Raw genomic sequence first — 14,725 nt, forward strand, 5'->3', positions numbered from 1 at the left:
ATAAGCGTCAAGTAAAGTGTTACCAAAAAAGGTAATTAATATTGATTACTCTCTGAAGTCGTCGTCCTCGGGCTGCAGTTCAGTCCTGATGACATCACGGTGATGTCACTGCTTCTGACAAGTGACATCACAACGAGTCGCTGACGTCACAAAGTCAAAGTTTTTAGTAAAAAAAAATAAAAAATAAAAAAAGGTTCAAAGTTCAGTCTGTGAGCGTTCGACTGGTTCGTCTGGTGGCGGACGGTCTCGGGGTCAAAGGTCACGGGGTCGGCGGTCGCCCCCAGCCCCCCTCCTCCCCTGGTGTGTTTATCACCTGTCAGTTTATGACGAGTCGACGCGAGAGTTTCCCAAGGGTTTATGGGTAATCGTCCTTCACCCTTCACTCTTTGTTTAAAGTGTGGAGGGAGCCCGTGATGTCATCGACACGCGCCCTGTCGCAGCGTGACGTCGTCAACGGCGATCTGTCCTCGCCGGCCGCGCCGCCGCTCGGCCTTCAACACCACCTACACACACACACACACACACACACACACACACACACACACACACCTGTCATCACCACGACGACACAGACGCTCACACAGAACAACATGTGTGTGTTTGTGTGTGTGTGTCTCACCCTGTCCAGAGAGTGCGTCGTCAAGGTAACCTGCGTGTGCCTCCACCCGTGTCCACCCGTCCTGCTCCAGAGGGCGGGGCTGTACCTGCAACGGCCAATCAGGAGGCAGGATTAGTGGTTTAGTTTTTTTTACTTTACAATTTTCGAATTTAGAAATAGGAATGAAAATATGTAACACACTAAATAGTGTAACTGATAGTGTAACTAAACTCTACTAAACTAAACTCTACTAAACTAAACTAAACTAAACTAAACTAAAATAAACTAAACTAAAATAAACTAAACTCTACTGAACTAAACTCTTTTAAACTAAACTAAACTCTACTAAACTAAACTCACTAAACTAAACTCACTAAACTAAACTAAACTAAACTAAACTCTACAAAACTAAACTAAACTCTACTAAACTAAACTCTACAAAACTAAACTAAACTAAACCAAACTAAACTAAACTAAACTAAACTAAACTCTACAAAACTAAACTAAACTCTACTAAACTAAACTCTACAAAACTAAACTAAACTAAACCAAACTAAACTAAACTAAACTAAATGAAACTAAACTAAACTAAACTAAACTAAACTCTACTAAACTAAACTCTACAAAACTAAACTAAACTAAACCAAACTAAACTAAACTAAACTAAATGAAACTAAACTAAACTAAACCAAACTAACCTAAACTAAACTAAACTAAATGAAACCAAACTAACCTAAACTAAACTAAACTAAACTAAACTAAACTAAACTAAACTAAACTAAACTAAACTAAACTAAACTAAACTAAACTAAACTAAACTAAACTAAACTAAACTAAACCAAACCAAACCAAACTAAACTAAACTAAACTAAACTAAAGATGGCGACGGCGGCGCTCCGATACCTCTGGTCCCGCCCCCTCTTCCTGGTGAACAGCTGCATCACGCCCACCTGGTGCCCCGTCAGCCAATGGGAGAAGGAGAAGCACACGTCGCCACGGCGACTCCAGGGCGGCACGATCTGGACGGCCAATCGGGCGCCGCGGACGCTCCTCTGTCCCGCCTTCAGCTCCGGGACGGACAGGTAGCGTCCACCTTGAGGGGAAAATTCACTCAAACGTTATCAATCAACACTGAGTATTGATTATTGATTATTGATTATTGATCAGATCGATCGATGACATCACAACACCTGAAGAGCTCAGAGACGTTTCCCAGTGAAGGTCTCCGTCTCTGTCCGACAGCCAATCACACACTCCGTGATCGAAGGTGCAGTGGAGCACGCCGGCCTCTGCAACACACACACACACAAATAAATAAGTAACAACTAGGGCCGGGACTTTAACGCGTTAATTAAGATTAATTAATTACACAAAAATGTACGCGTAAAAAAAATTTACGCATTTTAATCGCACTTATTTTTGCACCGCGGAACGTTTCTCACTGGATGAGTTTCAGGCGTACTGATTATACTGGAGCACAATCATTTAATGAGTTAAAAAGCCACCGACACTGATCACTGCCTGAGGAGTTTTAATGCAGCCTGAACGCAGCTCAAACCGACCCGGTAAACCAACCGGATCCACGTTGGTTTACAGTATCCTCCTGTAATTTAGCCGGTCGCTACTGGAGTTTCATAAAAAATTTTTTTTAAAAAGGCGCTCATCGCGTCGCGGTGGAGCTGAGAACAGCGGAGTTTCCTCTGCTGCAGCTGAACAGCTGACATGTGGTCAAGACGTAGCTACAGACCTGTCACTGTCCACGGTGCATTTCATTATTATAAACTTCACCCTCAGAGCTGTCTGTCTTCAGACTGTCCTGACCTGTCCCTGACCCCGAGTACTACCGCGAGGAACCTTGGAGTCATTTTTGACCAGGACCTTTCCTTTAGCTCCCACATAAAGCACGTGACTAGGACCGCCTTCTTCCATCTGCGCAGTATCACTAAGATTAGGAATATCCTCTCCCAGAGTGATGCTGAGAAACTAGTACATGCATTTATCACTTCTAGGCTAGACTACTGCAACTCTCTCCTGTCAGGATGTCCGAAAAACTCTCTAAAGAGTCTCCAGCTGGTCCAGAATGCCGCAGCGAGGGTTTTGACAGGAGTTAGGAAGAGAGAGCACATCTCTCCCACCTTAGCTTCTCTCCACTGGCTTCCTGTGGGATTTAGAATAGACTTCAAAATCCTTCTTCTGACTTATAAAGCTCTTAATGATAAAGCTCCATCCTATCTGAAAGAACTAATCATTCCTTACTGTCCTACCAGAGCACTCCGCTCCCAGAACGCAGGTCTGTTAGTGACTCCCAGTATCTCTAAAAACAGACTGGGAGGTAGAGCCTTCAGTTACCGGGCTCCTTTACTGTGGAACCAGCTCTCTCCATGGGTCAAAGAGGCAGACACTCTAACTACATTTAAGTGTAGACTTAAGACCTTCCTTTATGACAGAGCTTTTAGTTAGGGCTGGTTCAGGTAGCTCTGAACCATTTTATAGCTACGCTGCTATAGGCTTAGACTGCTGGGGACACATCTGGTTACACAGAGCCCTCTCCTCCTCTTCTCTTCTCTTCTCTCCTCTCCTCTTCTCTCCTCTCCTCTCCTCTCCTCTCCTCTCCTCTCCTCTCCTCTCCTCTCCTCTCCTCTCTTCTCCTCTCCTCTCCTCTCCTCTCTTCTCCTCAGTATATTTTTGAACTGTCATTTTCTGTTGTACTTTGTAGTTTGGCCTTGGTGTCTCGCACTCTCTCTGTGTTTCCGCAGATCCACCGGAGCTCCATCTCTCTGCACCAGCCGCCGCCTGCATCGCCCCCCCCTCCCACCCCTTCCCCTGCTGTTAGACCGGCCTCCCCTTCCTCCCCATGGACCAGTCTGCCACCCAGCCCTCCCATCGAGCTGACCAGCTCTCCCTGCCCCCCCCCCCCTCACCAGAGACTGCCTTCATCAACTCCTGCTAACATTTCCATATTTCGCACATTCTGTGACAAACTGTAAACTGTTTTCTTGTCTGTAACAACATCTATTGCACGTCTGTCCGTCCTGGGTGAGGGATCCCTCCTCTGTTGCTCACCCTGAGGTTTCTCCGACTTTTCCCTGTTAAAAGGGTTTTCCATGGAGTTTTTCCTCAGTCGATGTGAGGGTCTAAGGACAGAGGATGTTGTTACGATGCCATGTAAAGCCCTTTGAGACAAACTGTTTGTAAAAACGGGCTATACAAATAAAATTGCCTTGCCTTGCCTTGCCTTGCCTTGCCTTGCCTGTCCCTGAACATCACACAGGGACAACATGGAGCTGCCTAATCGATAATTTCCATCCCTAGTCTGTTGGTCTTGGTTAAGTAGCCTACCACTTTGAAAAACAAACAAACAACGTTTTGTTGCTTAATCTTATGTATTCAGTCATTATTCAATGGTATACTAAAATCCATGTGAAAAAAAATTGTTTCTCACTGTTCTCAGGTCAAATATTTATATGCGATTAAAATGCGATTAATTTCGATTAATTAATTACAAAGCCTCTAATTAATTAGATTAATTTTTTTAATCGAGTCCCTGCCCTAATAACAACACATTGAACAGTCAACACACACACACACACACACACTGACCTGGATCGTCTCTGGCGTCGTCGGCCGTGTTTCCCAACTCGATGTCAAACTCCCACACGTGGTTCTGATTGGGAAGTCGAGGGACTGCAACACACACACACAGTTTGTCGATCAATAAACCGAACCGCCTTGTTGTTTACATTCTACTTCCAGGTAGAAAACCAGCACGTAATTTGAATGAGAACAGTAGTAACGAACGAGAGTTTAGCTATATATCATATTTTTCACGCCCTATCACCGTTTAGACAAATCTGAAATGATTGAAGAAACATTACTATTTCTGTGTGTGTGTTTCGTGTTGCTATGTGTTGTATTTATTCAGTTTGGGGGAATCACAGTGTTTAGAAAGCATCAGTGGCTCAGCTGACAGGTACAGCTAACGGTAGCTAAGCTAACGGCGGTAGTTAAGCTAACGGCGGTAGCTTAGCTAACACCAGGACGTCAGCTGTTAAAACCCTCCCGTTGTGGGACACGACATGAAACTACTCCAGTTAGCTCAGTCATGTTGGAACTCAGATATCCACTGGAGAAAATATTTTTTCATGGACCGTTTATTGAGTCACTGAGTTATTAAAGTTAAACAGCTAGCTAACCGTTAGCCCGGCTAATCTCTGATAACCATGACTAACTACAAAAATGTGCACACAGAAATAGTAATGTTTGTCCAATCATTGGTTTTATAAACTTTACAAACATCAGATTAGTCTAAACGGTGATATAGTGACATGAAAAATTAGATATAGCGAAACTCTCGTCCGTCACTATTGTTCTCATGCTGGTTTTCTACCCGGAAGTAGTTGTAATCAACAAGGAGATTCGTTCTATTAATCAATAATCTACTAATTGAATAATCGTTACAGATCTATCGTGTGTGTGTGTGTGTGTGTGTGCGTCCTCACTGTGCACGTCTCCTCTCTGTTTCTGAGTCACGTCCTTGTTGATCCTGTTGTTCACCGTGGTCGTGGGCGGCAACGTCGTGGTTGTCAGGGCAACCGTGGTAGGTGTTGTTGTTGTCGTCGGAGTAGCAGCAGGTGTTGTACTTGGAGTAGTAGTGGTAGGAGAAGTCGTAGTAATGACAGGTGTAGTAGTAGTAGTAATAGTGGTCGTGGTAGTTGTAGGAAGAGTAGTAGTTGGAGTGGTAGTAGTAGGAGTAGTTGTAGTAGTAGGAGTGGTTGTAGTAGTAGGAGTGGTTGTAGTAGTTGCTATAGTAGTAGGCATGGTAGTGGTGGTGGTAGGAGCAGGAGTAGTAGTAGTAGTAGGAGTAGTTGTAGTAGTTGCTATAGTAGTAGAAGTAGTAGTGGTGGTGGTAGGAGCAGGAGTAGTAGGAGGAATAGTAGTGGTTGTAGTGGGAGTAGTAGTAGGAACAGTCGTAGTAGTAGGAACAGTCGTAGTAGTTGCTATAGTAGGAGAAGTTGTCGTCATAGTAGTAGTAGTGGTGGTAGGAGCAGGAGTAGTTGTAGTTGTAGTAGGTGTAGTAGTGGTTGTAGCTGCTGTAGAAGTAGGTGGGGTAGTTGTTGTGGTAACAGGCTGAGATGTAGTAGTTATAGTCGTAGTAATAGTAGTAGTAGTAGTAGTAGGAGGAGGTGTAGTAGCAGTGGTGGTGATGGGAGTTGTAGTTCTTGGTCTTGGTGGCTCCAAAGTGACTTTGGGAACAGCTGAGAGAAAACAAGACACAAACTCAGGAGATAAACTCACTAAACTATCAATCAGTCGTTCTATCTCACTGTGACGTCTAGCTAGCTAGCTAACGTCCACCACCAAGGTCTATGAACTAGCATCTATAATTTCTAATAAGCTAGCTACTAAATTCTAGCCACTACTATGCTATGTCATGTTGTTTGCTATGTTATGCTACGATATACTATGTTATGTTATGCTACGTTATGCTATGCTATGTCATGTTATGCTTTGCTATGTTATGCTACGTTATGCTATATTATGTTATGCTACGCTATGCTTTGCTATGTTATGCTACGTTATGCTATATTATGTTATGCTACACTATGCTTTGCTATGTTATGATATGCTTTGCTATGTTATGATATGCTACGTTATTCTATGCGTTGTTATGTTACAGTATGTTATGCTATGCTATGTCATGTTATGCTTTGCTATGTTATGCTACGTTATGCTATATTATGTTATGCTACACTATGCTTTGCTATGTTATAATATTCTACGTTATTCTATGCGTTGTTATGTTACAGTATGTTATGCTATGCTATGTCATGTTATGCTACGTTATGCTATATTATGTTATGCTACGCTATGCTTTGCTATGCTATGTGTTGCTACGTAATGCTATGCTTTGCTAGGTTATGTTATGCTTTGCTATGTTATAATTTGCTATGCTATATTATATCATTACATTACATTACTATGAGGTGTGTTGTTACCTTTACAGCTGCCGTGTTCACACCTGCACTTCGGAGAGGACGGGTTGAGGGAGCAGAACGTCCTCGGGTCTTTATCTATCGACAGAACCAATGACACATTATCAGTCGATCGATCGGTTATTGATCAGGTATTGGATCATCGGCAGCATCTCTCCTCTCCTCCTCCTCACCGATGCACATGTAGCGTCCGTTGATGTACGTGAGTCTGAAGCCGAAGTGACATTTACACACGAAGCTGCCGAACGTGTTCACACACTTCCTACGGCGAGGACACACACCTCCGCCGCTCGACACACACTCATCGATGTCTGTGGAGAGAGAGAGAGAGAGAGAGAGAGAGAGAGAAGGGGGGGTAGAGAGAGAGAGGGAGAGAGAGAGAGAAGGGGAAGAGGAAGAGGGAGAGAGAGAGAAAGAGAAGATGAGGAGAGAAAGAGAGAAGAGATAGAAGAGAAGAGGGAGAGAAGAGGGAGGGAAAGAGAAGAATGAGAAAGAGAGAGAGAAGAGGGAGAGAAAGAGAGAAGAGATAGAAGAGAAGAGGGAGAGAGAGAGGGAGAGAAGAGGGAGAGGGAGGGAAAGAGAAGAATGAGAAAGAGAGAGAGAAGAAGGAGAGAAAGAGAAGAGGGAGAGAGAGAGAGAAGGGAAGAGGGAGACAGAAAGAGGAGAGGGAGAAGAAGAGAAAGAGAAGAGGGAGAAAGAGAGAGAGAAAGAGAAGAGGGAGAAAGAGAGAGAGAAGAGGTAGAGGGAGAGAAAGAGAGAGAGAGAAGAGGGAGAGAAAGAGAAGAGGGAGAAAGAGAGAGAAGAGGAAGAGAGAAAGGGAAGAGGGAGGAAGAGAAGAGAGAGAGAAAGAGGAGATGGAGAAAGAGAAGAGGTAGAAAGAGAAGAGGGGGAGAAAGAGAAGAGGGAGAGAACGAGAAGAGGGAGAAATAGAAAGAGAAGAGGGAGAGAAGAGAAGAGGGAGAGAGAGAGAGAAAGAGAAGAGGGAGAAAGAGAACGAGAAGAGGGAGAGAAAGAGGAGAGGGAGAAAGAGAAGAGGAAGAAAGAGAGAGAGAAGAGGGAGAGAAGAGGGAGAGAAAGAGAGAGAAAGAGAAGAGGGGGAGAGAGGGAGAAATAGAAAGAGAAGAGCGAGAGAAAGAGAGAGAAGAGAAAGAGAAGAGGGAGAGAAAGAGAAGAGGAGGAAAGAGAGTGAGAGGGGGGAGAGAAAGAGAAGAGGTAGAGAAAGAGAGAGAGAGAAAGAGAAGAGGGAGAAGAGAGAAAGAGAGAAACATCACAGTCATGCCAATAAAGCAAATTGAAATTGAAATTGAGAAAAGAGGTAGAAAGAGAAAGAGAAGAGAGAGAGGTTGAGTGACTCTCCAGTCGTTCATCAAACAGGAAAAAAAACAAAAAACAAACTGACCGACACAGGTGCGTCTGTCTGGTCCGAGCCGTAACCCTGGCGACGGACAGGTGCACCGGACCGTCCCCTTGGAAACCTCACAGCCGTACTGACAGTTGGCATGGTAACAGGTCCGAGCATCTACAACCAAACACACACACACACATTAAAAAAAGAAAAGAAAAGAAAAACAACAACAAACCTGTAAATCTTTATTAACAATCTAAGAAAAACAACAACTAACTGAATCAGACGTTCAAACCTGTAAATCTTTATTAATAATCTAAGAAAAACAACAACTAACTGAAAAACAACAACTAACTGAATCAGACGTTCAAACCTGTAAATCTTTATTAACAATCTAAGAAAAACAACAACTAACTGAATCGGACGTTCAAACCTGTAAATCTTTATTAACAATCTAAGAAAAACAACAACTAACTGAAAAACAACAACTAACCAAGGGGGCAGTTGTCGGTCTGAGAAGTGAAGCTCACTTCCGCGTTCAAAAAGCTGCAATCCCCTCGGCTGTCGCTGGGGGCTGGCTCCAGAAGGGAGCAACTCCAATTGAGCCCCATGTTAAAATAGCCGATTTTACAGCTTAAAAAAACATATTTACAGCCTGGTACATTTCATTTTTTTGGTCTCAACCGATAGTTTCTACCCCCGCACACACTCTGAGGGGGGTGAATTTGTTTTAAACTCTACCGTTTTACTGTTATTAGGTTTAAAGTTCTGGCCAATTAGGGCGCAGAACCGTTGAGTGACAGGTCCGGTGACCGCTGTTACGAGGCCAGTGGGCGGGTTCTCCACCGCTCCAAATATGGCAAGTAGAATCCAACATGGCGCGGTTCAAACCCCCGTAGTAGCGGCACAAAACAGACTCACCAAAACCAATGGGTGACGTCACGGACGCTACGTCCATTCTTTTTACAATCTATGCAACTAACTGAATCAGACGTTCAAACCTGTAAATCTTTATCGACAACCGACAGTGTTGACAAGAGTGTTACTCACTCCTGCAGCTGCCGTCCGGCTGCAGCGCATAGCCGTCCGCACAGTAACACTTGTAGCTGCCCGGCGTGTTCATGCAGCGATGCTTACAGGGCCGAGGCTTCAGGCCGCACTCGTTCAGGTCTGACACACACACAGAGAAACACACAGAGAAACACACACACAGACACACACACACACACACACACACACACACACACACACACACACACACACACACACACACACACACACACACAGAGGGCAGAGGTCAGGTAATCAAACATTAAACTGAAGCTGTGTCTTCTCCCTGTTTTCACTCGTCCGTGTGTCAACCTGAGGGATTAACCTTTGACCTGCAGCCTCTCAGACACACACAGCAGTTTAAGCTTGTGTGTGTGTGTTTGTGTGTGTGTGTGGTGTTATATTACAGACTGTGCACACACTCAAAATCTTTCCAAGAATATTTGTCTCATTTCTAGTCAAAACTAATCTCTTTCCACTTAAAATAAGACTCATCGCATTAAAAAGCAGCTTGTTTTTATACACTTTTTACTTCTTTCAAGCAGATTTTCACTTGAAATAATCTGACAGTGGAGCAAGTTTTTCTTCCTTATTACAAACACAAAAAACTTGCTTTCACTGGCAGATTTTTCTACTTCTTTCAAGTGAAAATTTCTTTGAAACAAGTGGAAATGATCTAAAAACAAGTTAATTTTTAGGTGATGAGTCTTATTTTAAGTGGAAAGAGTTTAGTTTTGACTAGAAATGAGACAATGATCTAAAAAAATTAACTTGTTTTTAGATCATTTTCACTTGTTTCAAACAAATTTTCACTTGAAATACATAGAAAAATCTGCCAGTGAAAGCAAGTTTTTTGTGCTTGTAATAAGAAAGAAAAACTTGCTCCACTATCAGATTTTTCTACTTATTTCAAGTGAAAATCTGCTTGAAAGAAGTAAAAGGTGTCTAAAAACAAGCTGCTTTTTAATGTGATGAGTCTTATTTTAGGTAGAATGAGATTTGTTTTGACTAGAAATAAGACAAATATTCTTGGTAAGATTTTGAGTTTTTGCTGTGTGTGTGTGTGTGTGTGTGTGTGTGTGTGTGTGCGGTGTTATATTACAGGCTGTGTGTGTGTGTGTGTGTGTGTGTGTGTGTGTGTGTGTGTGTGTGTGTGTGTGTGTGTGTGTGTGTGTGTGAAGCCTCAGTTTGAAGCCAGATGTTGTTTTATGTGTCAGGATATGAGTCATAATGCAGCCTCTAATCAGCAGATTGACAGTGTGTGTGTGTGTGTGTGGGTGGAGTTCACCACTGTGCGTGCGTGTGTGTGTGTTGGTCTAAGTTTAGAAGCAGCAGTCAGTGTGTGTGTGTGTGTGTGTGTGTGTGTAAATGTGTGTGTGTTTTGCCTCCACGGCGGCTTCAGATGAGCTCGACAGGAATGTGTCTCTCACTTCTGTTGGTCAGAGGCATGATGGGAAATCAAACGTCCCTGACACACACACACACACACACACACACACACACACACACACACACACACACACACACACACAAAGAGATGTATATGGTTACCTTGGTTACAGGCCTTGCCGCTGAACCCCGGGTGACATTTGCATCTGTCTGGTCCGACACACTCTCCGTGTTTACAGCCCTGCTGACACTCAGCTACACACACACACACACACACACACACACACACACAGGTTGTTTATATACATTATACACATGTTCAATAGACCCTTTTACACACTTTTAACCCACTAAAACTTCCTCCTTGTTGCTAGGCAGCGGTCGGTCGCACCACAGGAAGTCTGTGGCCGTCAAACTTTACAACTTCCTACTGTGTAATTACACCATGAATAACAGCTTTTATATTTATATTTATATTAAACTATCACCTTCCAGCAGCAGAGTGAAGTATTTATATTGATTATAATATAATATATTTATTATTATATTATTATTATATAATTCATATGTTTATTATTCACTTCTTAAAACCAACTTTTACAGACTTGCTTTTAATGTGATGTCATCCTCTTCTTTCATCACCTGTTGTATCTCACAGTTTTACTCTGATGATCTTAGTTTCACTTTACACCTTCTTCTGTTTTAACTCTTTTGTCCCATCTTTTCTTATCTTATTGTATCTTATTTTATCTATTTTCTTTTTAATATAATGTCTCTCCCCCTTTTATTTATTTTATCTGATCAACTGCATCCTGCATTTTAATCTGAGTCCTGGACTCAGTGTTGTTGGTTCTTGTACTTTAAACTTGATCTATTTTCTTTTTTCTCTCTACTTTTTTATTCTTCTTTGCTCCTGCTTTTAACTCTTTGTTTAATGTTTACAATTTTTTGTCATTTTGTAAAAAAATGTCTATTTTTATGCTGCTCTTTTTAAATGTTTTGTTGAGTTGCCTTAGTATGAAATGTGCTGCATAAATAAAGATGCTTTGCCTTGTGTTGCCTGTGTTGCTGTCATCTCTAATGGTTTCATGGCCTCGTGACTTTGTAACCTTGTGTTGTAAAGGTGCTATATAAATAAAGTTATTATTATTATTTTTATATCATTGTGTAAGGACATATGTCATGTGTCTTTGGTGCCATCGCAAATGTGTGTTATTGTCTTACAAATGTATATTTATTCATGTGTACCGAATGTGTCTTTGGTATTTTACCTCATTGTTGCTCTTTTTAAAGGTTGCCCTTGATATTACCATCAGGCAGAGGGACTGGCGATGAAAACTAACTTTTTTTTTAGCTAACTCGGGTGCATTTACATTTGTTTTTTTTTTTTTACAATGTTTTATTAATGTACATTGTCCCTTGTCAAATAAATTAAACTGAAACTGAACTCAAACTGATGTCTATGTGTGTTGCCGCTTCTTTGTGTTTGTGTTTCCTCACGTCGACATCGTCCTGCATCCGTCCGTCTCCAGCCCCAGCAACACTCCACGCTGTTCCCATAGCGACAGAGACCGGTAGACAACACCGTCTGGTCGGCCCAGCTACAACACACACACACACACACACACACACACACACACACACACACACACACACACAGTTACACAGGTGTAATATTCACATTTTCATGATGTGAGCAGCCAGACCAGAGGAAGCAGAGTGCTGTGTGTGTGTGTGTGTGTGTGTGTGTGTGTGTCGTCTGGACCGGTTCAGACCGGTTCAGTGTCTATACGTTCTTGACATCTCCTGTTTCCATCGGCCTGTCTCAACATGAGTTATAGCCACGGCAACAACACTCCCCCCACATACTTTCTCTGCACCACAGCTCAGGGTCTTTCTTTTTTTTTGGTTTTTTTTGTGAATCATTATTTCTTCTCTTTATGTTTAACCCACATTAACTTCTCTTCCTGTCCATGAACTCATTTCACTTTCAGTTTCAGAACAGAAATGAACGTGTGAATTAACTCCCTCCCCTTGGTTTGTCTGTTTGCAGCTTCATCTGTAGAAACTCTGATCCACTTTATTCACTATAGAAAACGTCTGCAGCAGCTTTTCCTCTGAGGTTAATGAGTCCAAACTCAAACTAAAGCAGCAGTGAAGAGGACAAAACAGATAAAAGACAACCAGCTCTTCAACATCAAGGACTCTAGGTGACTAGGTGATCATTATAAAGGATATTTTCTGATCTTTTCATGCGTGTGTAACGGTTCTGTGCAGAACACCAGACATAAAATAATGTTATGACTGACAGGATAATCACCTTTAAAAGATTTATAACATATGAAAAACTCAGCATAAGTAGTCTAAATGAATAAAAACCTTGTTTGAAAAAAACTAAACAATTAATTCTACAGAATCTCCCTGACACACTTCATAACATATCAATGAAAAACTCATAATTTGTTGTCTAAATGAACAAAAACCTTGTTTGAAAGAACAAAACAAAACAAAAAACAATTCAGATATATATTAATCAATACAGAGATGATTTCCTGACCTCTCATAATCCAGGATCTGAGCCCGGCTCCTCAGACTCAGACAGAACCAGGACAGCAGGACCAGGCTGATCCGGATCAGCATCCTCCTCCTTTTTTCTTAATTTTTTTTTTTTTTACCCGGGAAATGACTGAGCACGAGCCCCTCCGGCCCCGGTCCCGGTCCGGTCCGGTCTAATAGGATCCACCGGACTGAACCCACATCTCAGCACAGGACAGCACAAACGTGATAAAGAAAAAAACAAAACAAAAAAACGTCGTCCAAACGCAAATAACAAGTAAAATGTAAAAATAGAACAGTTGATTTAAAATGTTGGAAACGTGTAATTAAACTAGTTTGAGGTGTACATGACCGGTAAATGTTTCTCCTTTGGTGTAAATTCGGTAAATGTCCACCAAACTCCCCTTATCTGACTTGTAAAACGCGCGAAAACAGTTGTTGTTACCGGAACGTAAAAATAGAACGTTTTAAATTCTTCAGAATTCTTCGTTCTGATTGACGTCGTTGAGTTCCATCGAACGTCCGAGCGCGTTCGAACGTTCAGAGAGTTCTAAACGTGTGTGAGACAGAGAGAAAGAGGGAGAGAGGGAGAGAGAAAGAGGAGAGGTGGGAGGGAGGGGGAGGAAGTTTGTTGTGAGATTTAAACAAAGACGAAATGTTTCTTTTTCATCTCCACGCACACTCTGTTGTAACGTAAACACACATGGGACGTCGGCGTTGCGTGCGCGTCGCGTGTCTTCATTCATCCATGTTGACTGTAAACACGTGGAGCTCATTTGTCAGAAAAAATTAACAAACACGTGAAGTTAACAACCTGTAACCTGTGTGTGTGTGTGTGTGTGTGTGTGTGTGTGTTTCCGCTACACTTGTACCTGACATTCCTCTCTGACACCTTGACTGTAAAACATCTCTACATGTCATGACATCATGTTTATACCAAAGCCCCGAGGACACAGAGTTAATGGAGGAGGAAGTCAGACATAAAACTAACAAGGTGTTCACACACTGCACTGGGACAGGAGCCAGTCACACACACACAAAAAAAACAAAACAAAACAAAAAAAACATACAACTTTACTATTCATTTAAACAATTTGGCCCTTTCTTTTAACTTTTTTGTCACTTGAGCTCAAGAGAGAAGCCAGAGAGGAGATTTTAAAGGGATAGTAGCATTTTTTTAAAGTGGGGTTGTATGATCTACAAATAGCCCCTAAGTACTTTAATTGCAGTAGAAGACTCTCTGCACTCCTCCCGTTAGCAACGCCAGCCCATAATAGCCCTGCCCAGAGATTTACAACATACAGTGTTGTGAATGGACCCAGAGAAACGGCCTAAACGAGGTTTTACCTGAAAAAAAAAACACAGTTCCATTGTTTGCTATAATATAATTTTTTCCAGCCCTTCAAAGTGCAGGAAAAACACAGTTTTTATTTGGACCTAACCAACTGCTGATCGGCGGGCGCTAACCCTGGGCGGAGGGATACGTGAGTTGGTTAGGTCCAAATAAAAACTGTGTTTTTCCTGCACTTTGAAGGGCTGGAAAATATTATATATAATGGAACTGTGTATTTTTTTTCAGGTAAAACCTCTTTTAGGCCGTGAAAATAGGCCGTTTCTTTGGGTCTGTTCACAACACTGTATGTTGTAAATCTCTGGGCAGGGCTATTATGGGCTGGCGTTGCTAACGGGAGGAGTGCAGAGAGTCTTCTACTGCAATTAAAGTACTTAGGGGCTATTTGTAGATCATACAACCACACTTTAAAAAAATGCTACTATCCCTTTAACTATTTTGTC

General features: G+C 42.2%; 1 protein-coding gene across 1 annotated transcript; it reads right to left on the reverse strand.

Moving 5' to 3' along the window:
• Nucleotides 1–255: 255 nt before the first annotated feature.
• LOC146968542 (nephronectin) lies at nucleotides 256–13,090 on the reverse strand. Its single transcript, XM_085806271.1, has 13 exons — nucleotides 12,933–13,090; nucleotides 11,876–11,976; nucleotides 10,538–10,630; nucleotides 8,987–9,106; nucleotides 7,991–8,110; nucleotides 6,765–6,902; nucleotides 6,595–6,669; nucleotides 5,098–5,853; nucleotides 4,199–4,282; nucleotides 1,789–1,887; nucleotides 1,502–1,691; nucleotides 620–704; nucleotides 256–503 (listed from the first exon to the last, which is right to left on the reverse strand). Exons 1-13 carry the CDS (start codon nucleotides 13,013–13,015, stop codon nucleotides 417–419), a joined length of 2,031 nt encoding a protein of 676 aa, XP_085662397.1. The 5' UTR covers nucleotides 13,016–13,090; the 3' UTR covers nucleotides 256–416.
• Nucleotides 13,091–14,725: the final 1,635 nt, after the last annotated feature.

The sequence above is a fragment of the Trachurus japonicus genome, chromosome 18 (assembly GCF_045865225.1).
Source record: "Trachurus japonicus isolate A0001 chromosome 18, Traja_1.0".
Lineage (NCBI taxonomy): Eukaryota > Metazoa > Chordata > Actinopteri > Carangiformes > Carangidae > Trachurus > Trachurus japonicus.